A 16,192-nucleotide genomic window follows, 5' to 3' on the forward strand; every position below is an offset into this window, starting at 1 on the left:
GTTTTCGGAGATGCAGAATTGGAGACATTGCCGAGTGAAGACTCGCGTCAAACTCGAGAAGAATTGGCACGATTACTGGGAGTGACACAGCAAGCCCTTTCAAAACGTCTCATGGCTATGGGCATGATTCAGAAAGAAGGAACTTGGGTCCCATGTGAGCTGAAACCAAGGGACGTTGAACGGCGTTTGTGAACAGTTGCTTCAGAGGCAAAAGCGAAAAAGGATTTCTGCATCGCATTGTGACCGGGGACGAAAAATGGGTTCATTACGATAACGCTAAACGCAAAAAATCAGGGAGATATCCCGGCCATGCTTCCAAGTCGATGGCCAAACCGAATATTCACGGCTCCAAGATCATGCTCTGCATCTGGTGGGACCAGCTCGGCGTCGTGTATTATGAGGTGTTAAAATCAAGTGAAAAAAATCACAGGTGCTCGTTCTCGAACGCAATTAATGCGTTTGAGCAGAGCAGTAAAAGACGAACGGCCGCAATATAGCGAGAGGCCCGATAAAGTGATTTTGCAGCACGACAAAGCTCGACCCCACGTTGCAACAGGGGTCAAAACGTACTTGGAAATGTTAAAATGGGAAGTCCTACCCCACCCGCCATATTCTCCAGACATTGTTCGCTCTGATTATCACCTGTTTAGATTAATGGCGCATGGCCTGGCTGACCAACACTTCCGATCTCATGACGAAGTCACAAATTGGATGAATTCGTGGATCGCTTCTGAAGATGAACAATTTTTTCGACGAGGGATTCGTACACTGCCCGAAAGATGGGAGAAAGTAATAGCCCGCGATGGACAATACTTTGAATGATACATGTGTAACCAATTTGTTTCATTAAAGCCTCAAATGTTGGGGAAAAAACGGTGGAAGCAAAGTTGTACACCTTGTAAACATCCCTATGAACGCAGGGAATTTTCGAGATCATCTTTCCACAGAAACGACTTGTCATTCGAGCCCCCTCTCCGCCGCCTAGACTTACCTTACGTCCGGGGTTAGACTGGAAAGTCCAGGTGTCTGGGGCGGCAAAGATGATCAAGATTTAAATATTTTGTGTTTGGCGGGGTAGCTTTTTTCGATTTTTTTAATCTTAAGACCTGTATCGAATTTCTAAACATTCTCTTAGGTAGACCTTCTCCCGGCCGACCACGGAAAGAGCGCTGACGTCCATAGGGAGGCGTGGCCACCGATTTCTACGCAACTTTTCTCTTGATCATTTAGAGGCAACAAAACAGAAGCAGTGTTGTTATTGTGTTTTCGTGTGTGAAGTAATCGTTTACACGTTTTTAATCATTTCATCTCTATTCAGTTTTTGTCTATCTTTTATCAATGGGCAAAAGAAAGTGTGAGTTTAACGTTAACATGCAAGAGGAATACAAATTAATGAAATTGTGTAATTAGGTAACCATGAATGTGTCTACTGCACACTATGTACCGCAGAATTTCCTGTTACAAATAAATGAAAGGATGATATTAAAAAAAACACGTGAAAACAGCTAAACATATGGGCGTTATAATGCTACTGCTTCTCCAAAACTTTGAAGCCAACGATGGGAAGAACAGTGATCTGGAGTGTGTTGCTGGAGATACTACATTTTCATACCACACGCCATTTTTGAAAATAATCATTTCTAGTGAAAAATACAACTGTATCGGCATAAATAAAGTTAATGTTTCAGTAGAATGTTTCAATGCATTTCAAAAGTTTTTCCTGAGTTGGACCTACAAGAATATGGTAATATGTCTCGAGTTAGACCTAAAAATGTGTACTTGTACGAACAACCATCAGCTGCATAATGGTATGACAACAATGAAAATTTGTGCCGGAGAGGACTCAAATCCAAACTTCCGTCTTATCGCGGTCTATCCGAGCACGATGCACGGCTAGAACCCAAACTTCCGCATGTCATCAACCATTATGTCTACAATCTGTATTCTTACATCCATTGCCGGCCGCGGTGGCCGTGCGGTTCTAGGCGCTCCAGTCCGGAGCCGCGCTGCTGCTAGGGTCGCGGGTTCAAATCCTACCTCGGGCATGGATGTCCTTAGGTTAGTTAGGTTTAAGTAGTCCTAAGTTCTAGGGGACTGATGACCACAGCAGTTGAGTCCCATAGTGCTCAGAGCCATTTGAACCATTTTGAACCATTTGAACCATCTTACATCCATTACGTATATATATATATATATGTACAGACAAAATGGTGGACGACATAAGAAAGTTTGGTTCTTGCCGTGAGTCGTGCTCGGATTGCACAACGGTAAGGCAATCGTTCGCGATGAGGGGGAAATCCAAACTTCCGTCATTCCATTATGCAGCTGATGGTTGTTCATATTTGCAACTGCGAATACATTTGATGTGTTTCTTAACGGTTGTAGTCGCCGCTGTTTCTGTTCCTTCGGACATGCATGAATGTCAGAAGGCACAGTGCACAGTAATTCGAAATAACACAGGTTCTACAACACCGGATCGTATCTACGTGGTAAGCCTACCCCCCGCCCTGAGCCCTTGTCACTCGTGCATTTTCATTCTTGTCAGTTTGCGCTACTAATTGTAACCTTAACTGCAAAACGGAAACATGTCCAAAATTTTTCAAAATTAGTTTCATTGCATCAATGAAGTCCAATTGGGTAGTTGCATCGTTTACTGCAGATACGGAACTTGTTCGCAATCGATAAAGCGGTCTATCAACAGGTATGATTCACCGCTTGCTGCAGAAAGAAAACACGTCCTGCACGCGTTCCCTTCCTGCTGTACACAATTTGCGGATTTTGTTATCAGCAGAAAAAAGGAACAATATTACGCTGTTAATGAGATGATAGATCACGTATTGCATTCCTCGCACAACAAAGACAAATTTAGTGTTGTTCTCACGAAAACAGATGGCTTTACAGATTACAATACTCCGTAGCCAAAATTATAGAAAAAATCCTTGCCTTATTAATAATTCTTATGGCAAATGTGTTCCAAAACAAAAAAGATTTATTATGCCCTGAGCATCAAGAATTTAGTGTCAGCAAAAATACACCCCAGGCAGGTCACGGTAAAAAAAAAAAAAAAAAAAAAAAAAAAAAGCCTGCGAGCAGACAGCTATTATTTAAAGAACACTCACAACACTCCCAAGGAACCCGCGTGCATAGCCAAACTACCCATAAAAATCTTAAAAGAGGGCGAAATGGAAAAACAGTTTATTTAAATTCCGTAAGAAAAAGTCCAATTTTGGAATAAATTTTGACATACCGACAACAAATATGGATGAAACACACAGAACATGTTTAAGTCCCTGAATTCGTTTTGATGTAATAATGATTAACATGTGTTTAGTTTGAAGAAAATATGTAAAATAAATTTGTGTCCTCAAAATATAAGGCTTTTAATTCATATTCCACGTTGTTTATTGCAAAAAGAGAACATTTCCAGCTGCAAAAAAGGATAAAGCGTAAGTCGTTGATAAAACAGAACTGGATAAAAATTACATAAACTAATTTCCTCAGAACCACATACTTTTAGAGAAATATACAATAATTTTGGTTTACTGTTTTTAATAAAGCAGTTTTTTATCTCTCCTGAAAAATTTGTGAAATTGGACTTGTTCTCTTTCTGCAGTTAGCAGTTTAATTGTGATGCGCTCTGTATATAAATCTTGCACTTTGGCGCCACTGACGACCATCTCAGCTTGGCGCCCCAAGCCGGACATGTGTCGCTTGGGCCTTAAAACCGGTACTGTCCGAACGACTAAAGGGGCCTGCACAAAATTATTTTATTGACAATACTAGGTTCTCATACCTTCAATATACTGAAGTAATGTTACACCATCAATAGTACTGACAAAAATTATCAGCTGACAACGTGGTTTTACAAGGTTGAGATCCCGAAAACCCAAAAGAAAGCGTGCGCTGTAATTATTTTATCTATTGCTTGCAAGCAACAGAAAACAACGAAAAGAAGGAAATGGGTTGGAGTGGTTGAAAAATAGGAAAAATTGGTCGCATGTTAGTTTACTGACAAATAGGAACCACGTACTCGAAAGATTTCACAAATTACTGTCCGAAGAGCCCTGCATCATACGATGAGTTATTAATGTTGATACGAGATTAAAAAAAAAAAAAAAGAAGTAAAATACATTGATGAGAGAAGCGGTCGTATTCGACGATAGATAAAGAGCAACTTTGAGATTTCTGGCCATAGGCGGGTCAATCGAATCCTCGACGTTTAGTTCTGTAATATAAGCAAACACAGTAAAATTCCGTGGAAACCTGTGAAGTAATTACATATGCCTGGCTGGGATATGTTCAGGCAATTAGCGTTAAGGAATTTTTTTAAGTTCTGTGTTGATATGGCGAAACTGACGCATTTCACAGACCTCTTACTAGTCATTGCAGATATATGACATATTTTTCGGACTGGATGGGTTCTTTCAAATTGCTATATGATTCAAGAACCTTTACTATATTTTCAAATTAATAAAGTAGGCAGTGTCACAGGGAATCCTCCGTTGACCATACTTAAGTGGAATATACAATGATTACCTTTGCATTCGCCTATCAGAATGGTTTTATTTTAAAATACTACTCGAAAAACAATCTGATGTATGATATGCACAAAGGCAAATCGGAAATATAAACAGCGTACACTAACGCCTTGTGGCTGGTTCATGAAGATCTGTCAACATCTGAATGGAGAACATTGTCAAACTGCAAACACTTGACCTCGCACATTCAGAATATATTGACAATACTGAAAATATTTTGAGGGTCATCAATGGCGCTCGTCAATATTTCGGATATTACAATACGTCAATACGCTTCCTCAGATGGTCGGTATATTGAGAGACAATATTATTGAACGTGTGAGGGCCTCTGAATGGCTGTCTAATATTTGCTGTACTCAAACAACAACCACGACAGAGTTCTATAAACAAGACGCGCTAAAATCCGCAGCCACGCTGTACATAGTGTCCCCGGGGATACGACAGAAACGATCATTCGAAGCAAAAAAATCTATTAAACATGGGCTCTAAAAGGCATATCTTAACAGTCACAATCACTTTTTCATTTTGATACTGTGAAACAAATCTCTTCTACAGTACTGCAATCTGTTTGTTTTCCATATTTTGGGAGCAGGTAGTATGGAACAAAACAAGGAAGTTCTCAGACATTAGATTTCCTTGCTTCGAATGATCTTTCTCGACATAGCCCTGAATATTGATCATTCTTTCCGGGACACCTTATATTATTGGCCCAGTGAACTGTACGGAAATTCAGTCTGAGTTGCAGTTGTCGTACGTACCTGAGACCCAATCATGGGTTCACCCAGCTTGTGCATTTCCTTGAACACTCTCTGATACGGGTCCACGCTGAGGTAGACGGCCTCACAGAGTATCTGGCCATCTTCCAGAGGCGGCAGTTCCTCCTCCTCCAGTCGGAAGTTGTCGAGCTGCGGCTCGCCCTCAAAGTGGCGCGCCAGAACGAACTTGCGAGCCTTGACCATATCCGTTGTCGGGTCCGCACTCTAGCGCGCACAAACACTTGCTGCCGGCCCGGCGCTCGCTCGTGACTGGGTGGGGGGGGGGGGGGGGGAATCCGGAGGTAAGCGCCGCTGTTGCCATACTGCGCCGGCACTGCGACAGGCGCGCAGCATCTCAGCAAGGGGCTTGTTGAGGCGGGTCTTGCCTGGGCCCGGGTATGACACCCCTCCCCCTTCCCCCCCTCACCGCTCCCTCCTCTCGGAGTCACTGTCACCCTCACCAGCAAAAAGAGTGCCCTCGTAGAGAATGACAATGTAATGAGCCAAACGAGAAACTGCGATAGAACGCCGATGAAACTACTGAAAACGAGCAGTGGATATAGTGAAACGGACACGCGAATGGCCGCAACAGTACATCTCGGGCTGTACAGGGTAACTAAAAACAATTCCACTGTGGAACAGATATTAAAAAAGGACCTCACAAAACCGGAAGCGGAACTGAAACGTGGTAAACTAACAGCGGAAGGCTAAATACTGCAATATACTAACGCGTTTCAAAGTATTTTATCGTGTGTCTAGTCTATGCACACAGCAAGAAACAAAATATGCGTCACGGACCACTGAGGATGCTTCACAAATGAAAGAAACGTAACGCGCTTGGGAGACATATCTAGTGGCACAGATGGACCTTCTTCACTTACAGGTTAGCGACTTGGAACAGCAGAAAATACGAAAAACGCCTCTGAATTGATCATTTTGCTACGGTCGCAGGTTCGAATCCTGCCTCGGGCATGGATGTGTGTGATGTCCTTAGGTCAGTTAGGTTTAAGTAGTTCTAAGTTCTAGGGGACTGCTGACCACAGATGTTAAGTCCCATAGCGCTCAGAGCCATTTGAACCATTCTTTTTTTGATCATTTTAGAAACAACTTAACTCACATTTTATGCAAAATGAGTTATTTACGTCCAGGTGTTCTTTAAGGGTAGCCGCAGTGTTATGTATAGAAACGACGTAATTTCCATCTACCTGTGTCTGTTTTTTTATGTCTGGTAAGTTGTTTCTAATCTTAACGTGACTGCACTGTTGATTCTGTTGGCAGTGCTGTGTGATCTGTTTATTCTCGTAATAAGGTTTGTCATTATTGAAGAGTTGGTTGTCTTTTAGACAGAATAGAACATTCTTTGTTATCTTACGTGATTACGAGGGTGCAGTTTTATTTTAAAGTTCTGTGATAATGGAAAACTCCACAAAACGAAAGATGGGTGGGAGGAATGAAGCTGAATACAAGAGTGAGGTAATTAAAAGAGCACGTGTTCACCAAAGTCAATGCATAACTATGCACGAAAGAAACAATTCCGGAAAGAAAACAGGTGAGAAATGCCACTGTATGAAAGCATGTTTTGCTAATGTTGATATATTTCATCATATAAAAATGTTCAAATGTGTGTGAAATCTTATGGAACTTAACTGCTAAGGTCATCAGTCCCTATGCTTACACACCACTTAACCTAAATTATCCTAAGGAAAAACACACACCCATGTCCGAGGGAGGACTCGAACCTCCGCCGGGACCAGCCGCACGGTCTATGACTGCAGCGCCCAAGACCGCTCGGCTAATCCCGCGCGGCTATTCCATCATATATCTTTATTAGATTTAATAATTTAAAGAACAAAAACAACAGCATACATGCTTATAAGGTCTCATTGCCAGTAGCGCTGTAATAAACGCGCAAAGTTGACACCCAGCGCTGTGGCTGTCGGGAACGGCTGTGGAAGCATTTGCCATTTACAATCGCTCCCATCAACCCCCACGCCGAGTGCCAACTTTATTACAAAGACCTCATCGATCTAAAAATGTCTGATCCATTATGCGTAGTCACACTTTTAAGTACTTCATCATACCCAGTTGTGAAAGGAAGGAGGTCTACCAGAAGGCATTTATAACTTTCCATGGTCTTATGGGTGACAGCAGACTCCGCCGTGTAAGAAAACTGTTGATAGCCGGTAAGCATTCAGTTGATTTAAGAGGAAGAAACCCCACAGCAAATTCAAAGTCTGCCGAAATCAAGATGCTAATTCATCAACATATTGTGTCATTTCCAAGGAAACAGACTCACTATTCCTCCAAGGTGAAAAATTACCTTGATGCAAAGTTAAACGTGAAAATCATGTTTCAGATGTTTCAGGAAAAATATCCTGACGTAGACATTAAATATTAGTACTATGCTAAATACTTCAAAGCGTTTTCACCTCAGTTTTAGGAGGCCTTAGATACCTGCTGTACGTACATGCGAAGTTCTGGAACAGGAACCGAAGTCCCCATTCCTTAACGAGAAGGCAAAGAAGGTTGCTGAAGGAGGATTAATGATCCACAAAAGAAGAGGCAAAAATTTTTACAGCACTCTTCAAGCTTCAAAAGCTCTGTGCAGAGGAGGAGAGGATGTGGTTATTATGACGTCTGACTGCTTTCAGGATATATCACTGCCTAATATTCCGGGGCAAGGAGTTGTTTTATCTTCGATAGTTAACCCTCAACGTATTCGAATTTCGTAATTCAAAATCTGGAGAAGATCATTTTTACCTCTATGATGAAACCCAGGGTAACAAAGAACCAAATCACGTAGCTTCTTTTCTTCCGCATTACACAGATAATGCGGTGGTCAAAACGGAAATCACGCTATAGTAAGATTTTTAGTGGCTCTTGTAAAAACACAGCGTTTTGATAAAATCCAGCGCTTCTTTCTCCAGAAAGGACATTCTTTTCTCTCCAGTGACCAGGGTTTTGGAGCTGTGAAGAGGCTTTTGTCAGAGCACGATCTAATTTACCTTCCAAAAGAAGTATGTGAAATAGTAGTAAAGTCAAGACTCCTCGGGAAGTACATGGTTACTATGGTAGGCCTTGAATATGTAATTACCATCAAGGATTGGTAGCCTCCTCTATATAGGTGATAGTAAATTCGCTAGAAAGCGAAAATCTTTCAAGAGACAAGCATTCAGCATTCCATGTACCAACATTAAGGAATTTCAAGTACTCATCAAAAATGGCTCAAATGGCTCTGAGCACTATGGGACTTAACTTTTTTGGTCATCAGTTCCCTAGAACTTAGAACTACTTAAACCTAACTAACCTAAGGACATCACACACATCCATGCCCGAGGCAGGATTCGAACCTGCGACCGTAGCGGTCGCGCGTTTCCAGACTGTAGCGCCTAGAACCGCTCGGCCACCCCGGCCGGCTTTTGGCTGGGTCTGCTAGGAGCTGGAGATTATATTCTATGTTAAATAACTCACCTAAGTATACTCTTTAAAAAGGACGAAGCAACTTTTGATATGTGTTGAACTTTCTTTTAAAAATGGTTTTTTTATGTTTCCTGAAAAATATGCATTTATGGAGTTGCGCTATTTCTAACATGACCGATGTTTAAGGACGTACTAATTGGTGTACTTTTTATTTTAGTGCATTTTTGTAGAAGTAAAGGAAAAAAATCGCGTACTATAAAGTTGTCTGGAAACACACGCATTGCAGCGTCCACATTTTGCTTCGGTGTTGATATCCACAAAAAACGTCTTTAAAGATTTTGCTATTCTGACTGGAAAGCCGACGATACATATCAATAAACAAGATACGATTATAAAGGGTGTCCCAACCCTTACTATCAAACTTACGGCGATAGTAGGGAACACGAACCGAGTATCTAGGTTGAGACCGGGAACTAATTTTCAGAAGTGTATATTTAATTTTTTATTGACACAAACAACTTGCTCTTTATAAAACATAACCCACTGAAAGAATTGAACTCTGGTTCGAAATTAATATCGCCCCTTTGTTTGAGCACACTATTTATGTGTAATGACAGAGGAGTAATCGCTGCTTCAAAAGTACTTCGAACACTATATTCTTCTAATAATGAATTTTACGAGCAACTACACGGGGCTTGATGCTGAATCACCATCTACTCGAATTCAACAAAATGAACACTTCTTTTTAGAGAACGTTGGACGGCTCTCCGTGGCTTGAGCTGTCGAATTTTCCTAGTTTTCTACCCAAAGCGATAATTGCTTCCAGTTAGAAGTGATCACCGTGGTCGAGGTGTCTTTGACTAGAGATAAAAACGGCCTAAGTTCCGGGTTTGATCCAAACCACTGCTAAAATCTGAGCAACAATCATCAGCAACGGCGGCCGGAGAATTGCGGTATAAGTGGATTTCGTTGTGCTAACGGCCTTGTCACAGAGGGCAGGGGAATAGACACCCACTAGTCTTTGTGGTGGGAAACTGCACTTAAAAGGCGGAAAGGCGGGGGGGGGGGGGGGGGGGGGGGGAGGGGGTGAACTAGCAATGATTAACAACGTCAAGCTGAAGAAGGCAATGGAATCATTGCATACATAACGTGTATCCACAAGACATGTGGCCCTTCGTTAAATGTGTCGTATTATCTCTCCATTTGTTAAAATAACCAATATTGGTTCCTCCGTCAGATCTCTGAGAGAGGACTGCGAAGGGGGAGGTGACCACGAGTAAAATATTGAAAAATCAGCGTGTGTGGAATGTCGGAAGTGTTAATGTGGTAGGAAAGCCACAAAATCTGAAATGGAAAATCCAGAGGCTAAGTCAAGTAACAATAGGGGATCAATGAAATGAAGTGAGAAGAAAATAAGGATTTCTGGTCAGACAAGTATAGGATAATTATGGCAGCAACAGAAAATAGTAAAACGGGAGTAGGATTCGACACGAATAAGAAGTTACAGCAAAAAATGAGTTAGTGTGAACCGCAATATGATAGTTATCATTAGAATCGACGGAAAACTTAAACCTATAACGATGCTACCTATGGCGTTAATACACTCCTGGAAATTGAAATAAGAACACCGTGAATTCATTGTCCCAGGAAGGGGAAACTTTATTGACACATTCCTGAGGTCAGATACATCACATGATCACACTGACAGAACCACAGGCACATAGACACAGGCAACAGAGCATGCACAATGTCAGCACTAGTACAGTGTATATCCACCTTTCGCAGCAATGCAGGCTGCTATTCTCCCATGGAGACGATCGTAGAGATGCTGGATGTAGTCCTGTGGAACGGCTTGCCATGCCGTTTCCACCTGGCGCCTCAGTTGGACCAGCGTTCGTGCTGGACGTGCAGACCGCGTGAGACGACGCTTCATCCAGTCCCAAACATGCTCAATGGGGGACAGATCCGGAGATCTTGCTGGCCAGGGTAGTTGACTTACACCTTCTAGAGCACGTTGGGTGGCACGGGATACATGCGGACGTGCATTGTCCTGTTGGAACAGCAAGTTCCCTTGCCGGTCTAGGAATGGTAGAACGATGGGTTCGATGACGGTTTGGATGTACCGTGCACTATTCAGTGTACCCTCGACGATCACCAGTGGTGTACGGCCACTGTAGGAGATCGCTCCCCACACCACGATGCCGGGTGTTGGCCCTGTGTGCCTCGGTCGTATGCAGTCCTGATTGTGGCGCTCACCTGCACGGCGCCAAACACGCATACGACCATCATTGGCACCAAGGCAGAAGCGACTCTCATCGCTGAAGACGACACGTCTCCATTCGTCCCTCCATTCACGCCTGTCGCGACACCACTGGAGGCGGGCTGCACGATGTTGGGGCGTGAGCGGAAGACGGCCTAACGGTGTGCGGGATCGTAGCCCAGCTTCATGGAGACGGTTGCGAATGGTCCTCGCCGATACCCCAGGAGCAACAGTGTCCCTAATTTGCTGGGAAGTGGCGGTGCGGTCCCCTACGGCACTGCGTAGGATCCTACGGTCTTGGCGTGCATCCGTGCGTCGCTGCGGTCCGGTCCCAGGTCGACGGGCACGCGCACCTTCCGCCGACCACTGGTGACAACATCGATGTACTGTGGAGACCTCACGCCCCACGTGTTGAGCAATTCGGCGGTACGTCCACCCGGCCTCCCGCATGCCCACTATACGCCCTCGCTCAAAGTCCGTCAACTGCACATACGGTTCACGTCCACGCTGTCGCGGCATGCTACCAGTGTTAGACTGCGATGGAGCTCCGTATGCCACGGCAAACTGGCTGACACTGACGGCGGCGGTGCACAAATGCTGCGCAGCTAGCGCGATTCGACGGCCAACACCGCGGTTCCTGGTGTGTCCGCTGTGCCGTGCGTGTGATCATTGCTTGTACAGCCCTCTCGCAGTGTCCGGAGCAAGTATGGTGGGTCTGACACACCGGTATCAATGTGTTCTTTTTTCCATTTCCAGGAGTGTAGTTTTATGTTTAATATTTACGTGGAAGAGACCTGGAGACACCGGAAGATTTCAGATGGGTTATACATATGCTGGTACGACAGAGATTTCGGAACCAGATTTTAAATTGTACGACATTTCCAGGGGCATATGTGGGCTATCACCATAATTTATTGGTTATGAACTGTAGAGCAGATCTGAAGAAATTGCAATAAGGTAGGAACCAGAGGTTGTTGAGAGTTTCAGAGGGAGGATAAGGAAACAGTTGCCAAGAACAGCGAAAAGAAATACAGCAGAAGACGAATGGGTAAGAGATGAAACACTGAAGGCAACATTGGATCAAACAGGTTTTTTACCTATTTGATCCAATGTTGCCTTCAGTGTTTCATCTCTTACCCATTCGTCTTCTGCTGTATTTCTTTTCGCTGTTCTTGGCAACTGTTGCCTAGAGCTAGTAGAATCCTTGGATGACACAGTGTAATATATTGATTATTCCTCGCTACTGTAGTGTTATCTTGAAGCTGTGAGAAAGGAGGCGTATAACAATAATGTTGCAAGCCTTATTTGGCGGAGCAGTTACGTTTAGCTTTCAGCTGAAGAATGTTGATACCAAATACGGACTTAGTTATTGCAACTGCATTAACATCCCCGCCTTAGGAGCAGTAGAGGGGACCTAACTGAACCGTGATTGGCAGGCGCCTGCAAGAGACCAACCGGATTGGCTGGGTGGCTTTAAGTGGGAAAAACAGTGCCCCCACGCGACTCTTTAAAACCCCTAGTTTCCGCATTTTGACAGAGTTCTCAGTCAGACGATCTGGGCGCCGAATCCGCGTCCGTCGACTCCAGCCTCGGTCCAGCTCCGCGTAAGTCTGCTCTCTCTCACTTGGAGTGCCTCAGTGAACAGTGTCACATTCAGTATGTTTTGTTTTGCAACTAAGTTGTTGCCTTAAGATGCTGCTAGTGTTTGCTACTGTGGCTAGCATCTACTCCTGGGACTTCTGCACTGGCTTCTGTTGTAACAGTGTTATTCATGCTTTTTCTAACCCTAGAACTAGCCTCCAGTGTATTAGTTAGTCCCGTATGGAATAAACAACTATTTCAAAACCGTGTTTGTGAGACAGTCTCCACAACGATTTCCCTATCGAGTCTCACCACCTGAATTTCTACTAAATGCCTGTACTAGTGTTGGCTCAGATAGAAGAAAACAATTAAATGCCTTCACTGTGAATTGTCCTTCTGCCTTTTGCTCTGTTCCGCTCTGGAGCGTAGACTGACCAGCAACCCATTTTTCTCTCTCCCACATATGTCAGGACACGACAACAAGAGCTATTGAATTTAATCGATGAAAGAAGAAAATATAAAACATATTCGGGAGGACGACTTATCAAACCCGTGTCCAGTCATCCTGATTCCGATTTTCCCTGATTTTCCTTAATTCTTTAAGGCAAATTCCCAGATGGTTGCTTCGAAAGAGCACGCCGCTTTCCTTCTCCGTTCTTCAGTAATCCGAGCTCCATCTCTAATGACCTCATTGTCCGCGGGACGTCAAACACCAATCTCCTCCTCCTCCTCCTCCTCATCCAGAAAATATAAAAATGGAGTAATGGAAGCAGGCGAAAGGGAATACAAATGTCTAATAAATGAGATTAACGGTTAGTGCAAAATGGCTAAATGGGGCTGGCTAGAGGAAAAATTATGTAAGGATTTAGAAGCATATTTCACTAGGGAAAAGACAGATACCTGCCTACAGGAAGATGAAAAAGGCCTTTGGAGAAAAGAGAAGCAGTTGTATGAATATCAAGAGCTCACATGGCAACCAGTCCTAAGCAAAGAAGGCAAAGCAGGTGCTGCGGTTTTCGAGTTGGTGTCGGTACGAGGCAGCAGCAGGTACGGGCTGAGGGACCAGTCTGCTGACACGGTGGCCGTTGGGGCCTCTTGCTGTATTCTGGGGTTGTTTTGGGGGTTGTTTGGGGGAGGAGACCAGACAGCGAGGTCATCGGTCTCATCGGATTAGGGAAGGACGGGGAAGGATGTCGGCCGTGCCCTTTCAAAGGAACCATCCTGGCATTTGCATGGAGCGATTTAGGGAAATCACGGAAAACCCAAATCAGGATGGCCGGACGCGGGATTGAACCGTCGTCCTCCCGAATGCGAGTCCAGTGTGCTAGCCACTGCGCCACCTCGCTCGGTTCTGTATTCAGAGCCGTATGTACGATATCATCCACTGAGGCTGATTTCCGGGTTTTGGAGAGAGAGTGCGCCAGCAATTTGCCTTTTGGAATGTTTTCGCCATGTGCAATTTGGATGTTGACGGACGGAATAGTGCTCTGAATGATGGCGTATGGAATACTAAAGAAATTATGGCGAGAATTGTGTTTATTCCCTCAGTGAACCTCGCCTGTGGTTTGAAATATGAGGTTTTCTTGCAATTACTGTAACCCATTTGCAGCCGCGAGTGTAACTTTGCCTGATTCGCTTAGTTATTTCTATTTATGCGTGTATAAGAAGTGTCGTAGGGGCACCTGGTCTGTCAGATTTTTAATGGCTCTTGTAAAAACACAGCGTTTTGATAAAATCCAGCGCTTCTTTCTCCAGAAAGGACATTCTTTTCTCTCCAGTGACCAGGATTTTGGAGCTGTGAAGAGGCTTTTGTCAGAGCACGATCTAATTTATCTTCCAAAAGAAGTATGTGAAATAGTAGTAAAGTCAAGACTCCTCAGGAAGTACATGGTTACTATGGTAGGCCTTGAATATGTAATTAACATCAAGGATTGGTAGCCTCCTCTATATAGGTGATAGTAAATTCGCTAGAAAGCGAAAATCTTTCAAGAGACAAGCATTCAGCATTCCATGTACCAACATTAAGGAATTTCAAGTACTCATCAAAAATGGTTCAAATGGCTCTGAGCACTATGGGACTTAACTTCTTTGGTCATCAGTTCCCTAGAACTTAGAACTACTTAAACCTAACTAACCTAAGGCCATCACACACATCCATGCCCGAGGCAGGATTCGAACCTGCGCCGTAGCGGTTGCGCGGTTCCAAACTGAAGCACCTAGAACCGCTCGGCCACTCTGGCCGGCTAAAAGGTTTAATCAACATTCATTTAACTTAGAGTTAATAATTGCTTAGCGAACCTTATGTTACTTTAAGGGCTTTATTACGTCTTGAAAGACCTGAACATCATATTGCCGGAGCTTCTGACTTTTAGCGTCGTAATCTGTATGCTGTTTCTTGACAGCCTTGGCTTCTAAGACGTGACACTATAATTTGCACGCCTGTGCAAGTACCCGGACGGCGAATCCATTGGCCATTGGCTGGAGTTTTGATTCCAGCTGAAGCTGCTAAACAAGTTAAGTTTTCCGGATATTCTGTTTGATGGGTGGTTTTAAGTAACTGCCTTTTCGAGTTGGCCCTGTGTTGTGATCTAACGTAACGAACCTAAGAATCTACTTTCTGTACTTCAATTAACGAACATTTACTGTATTTAAGTTTTTGAATGTTTAAATTCCATCTGCAGTTCACTGCCCTTGATAGTCAGCTTGGCCTAACTTGGTTACACACTTCTTGTAACTCTTTGCAAAATTACCAGACTTAAAATTGTAAATTTGCCCTCTTTCTCGTAGGATTGGTCCTTGTTCTTGGTTGTTTTGGAATTTAATTTAGGAACCTTTATTTAATTCTGTTCTTATACTTGTGTGGGATTTATTTAAGCCCTTAGGACTGATTAAAATTTTGGGTGACTTTAACCTGTCTGCAGAGTTTTAAGAGTGGCCCTGGGGGTAAGGGTGACATCGGCGTACTTATTGTGGTGAACAGTAGTTATTTCAATTATTCTTTCTCTCTTTTAAATTTTCTTGTGTAAGTAAAGCTTGTGGTTTAAATTGATATTTCTCTTGTCTTGAAGGCTGTTTATTTAAGAGATCTGTCCATTATTATACACTGAAGAGCAACAGAATCTGGTACCCTTGCCTAATATCGTGTAGGACCCCCGCGAACACGCAGAAACGGCACAACACGACGTGCCGTGGACTCGACTTATGTCTGAAGTAGTGCTGGAGGGAATTGACACCATGAATCCTGCAGAGCTGTCCATAAATCTGTAAGAGTTTAAGAAGGTGGAGATCTCTTCTGAACAGCACGTTGCAAGGCATCCCAGATATGCTCAATAATGTTAATGTCTGGGGAATTTGGTGGCCAGCGGAAGTGTTTAAACTCAGAAGAGAGTTCCTGGAGCCACTCTGTAGCAATCCTGGGCACGTGGGGTGTCGCATTTTCTTGCTGGAATTGCCCAAGGCCGTCGATATACACAATGGACATGAGTAGATGCAGATGATCAGACAGGATGCTTACGTACGAGTCACCTGTCAGAGTCGTATCTAGACGCAACAGGGTCGCATATCACTCCAACTACATACGCCCGACGCCATTATAGAGCCTCCACTAGCTTGAACCGTCCGCTACTGACATGCAGGGT

General features: G+C 43.7%; 1 protein-coding gene across 1 annotated transcript in view; it reads right to left on the reverse strand.

The window, feature by feature from the left end:
- The window catches only part of LOC124791825 (prostaglandin reductase 1-like), a 32,631-nt gene extending 27,073 nt beyond the window's left edge, over window positions 1-5,558 (reverse strand). Inside the window, exon 1 of the mRNA XM_047257890.1 lies at window positions 5,297-5,558. Within this exon, the coding sequence (XP_047113846.1) occupies window positions 5,297-5,497 (201 nt within the window). The 5' untranslated portion in view covers window positions 5,498-5,558. The remainder of the gene's footprint in view (window positions 1-5,296) is intronic.
- Between the last annotated feature and the right edge of the window lie 10,634 nt (window positions 5,559-16,192).

This window comes from Schistocerca piceifrons, chromosome 1 (genome assembly GCF_021461385.2).
Source record: "Schistocerca piceifrons isolate TAMUIC-IGC-003096 chromosome 1, iqSchPice1.1, whole genome shotgun sequence".
In the NCBI taxonomy this organism is placed as follows: Eukaryota; Metazoa; Arthropoda; class Insecta; order Orthoptera; family Acrididae; genus Schistocerca; species Schistocerca piceifrons.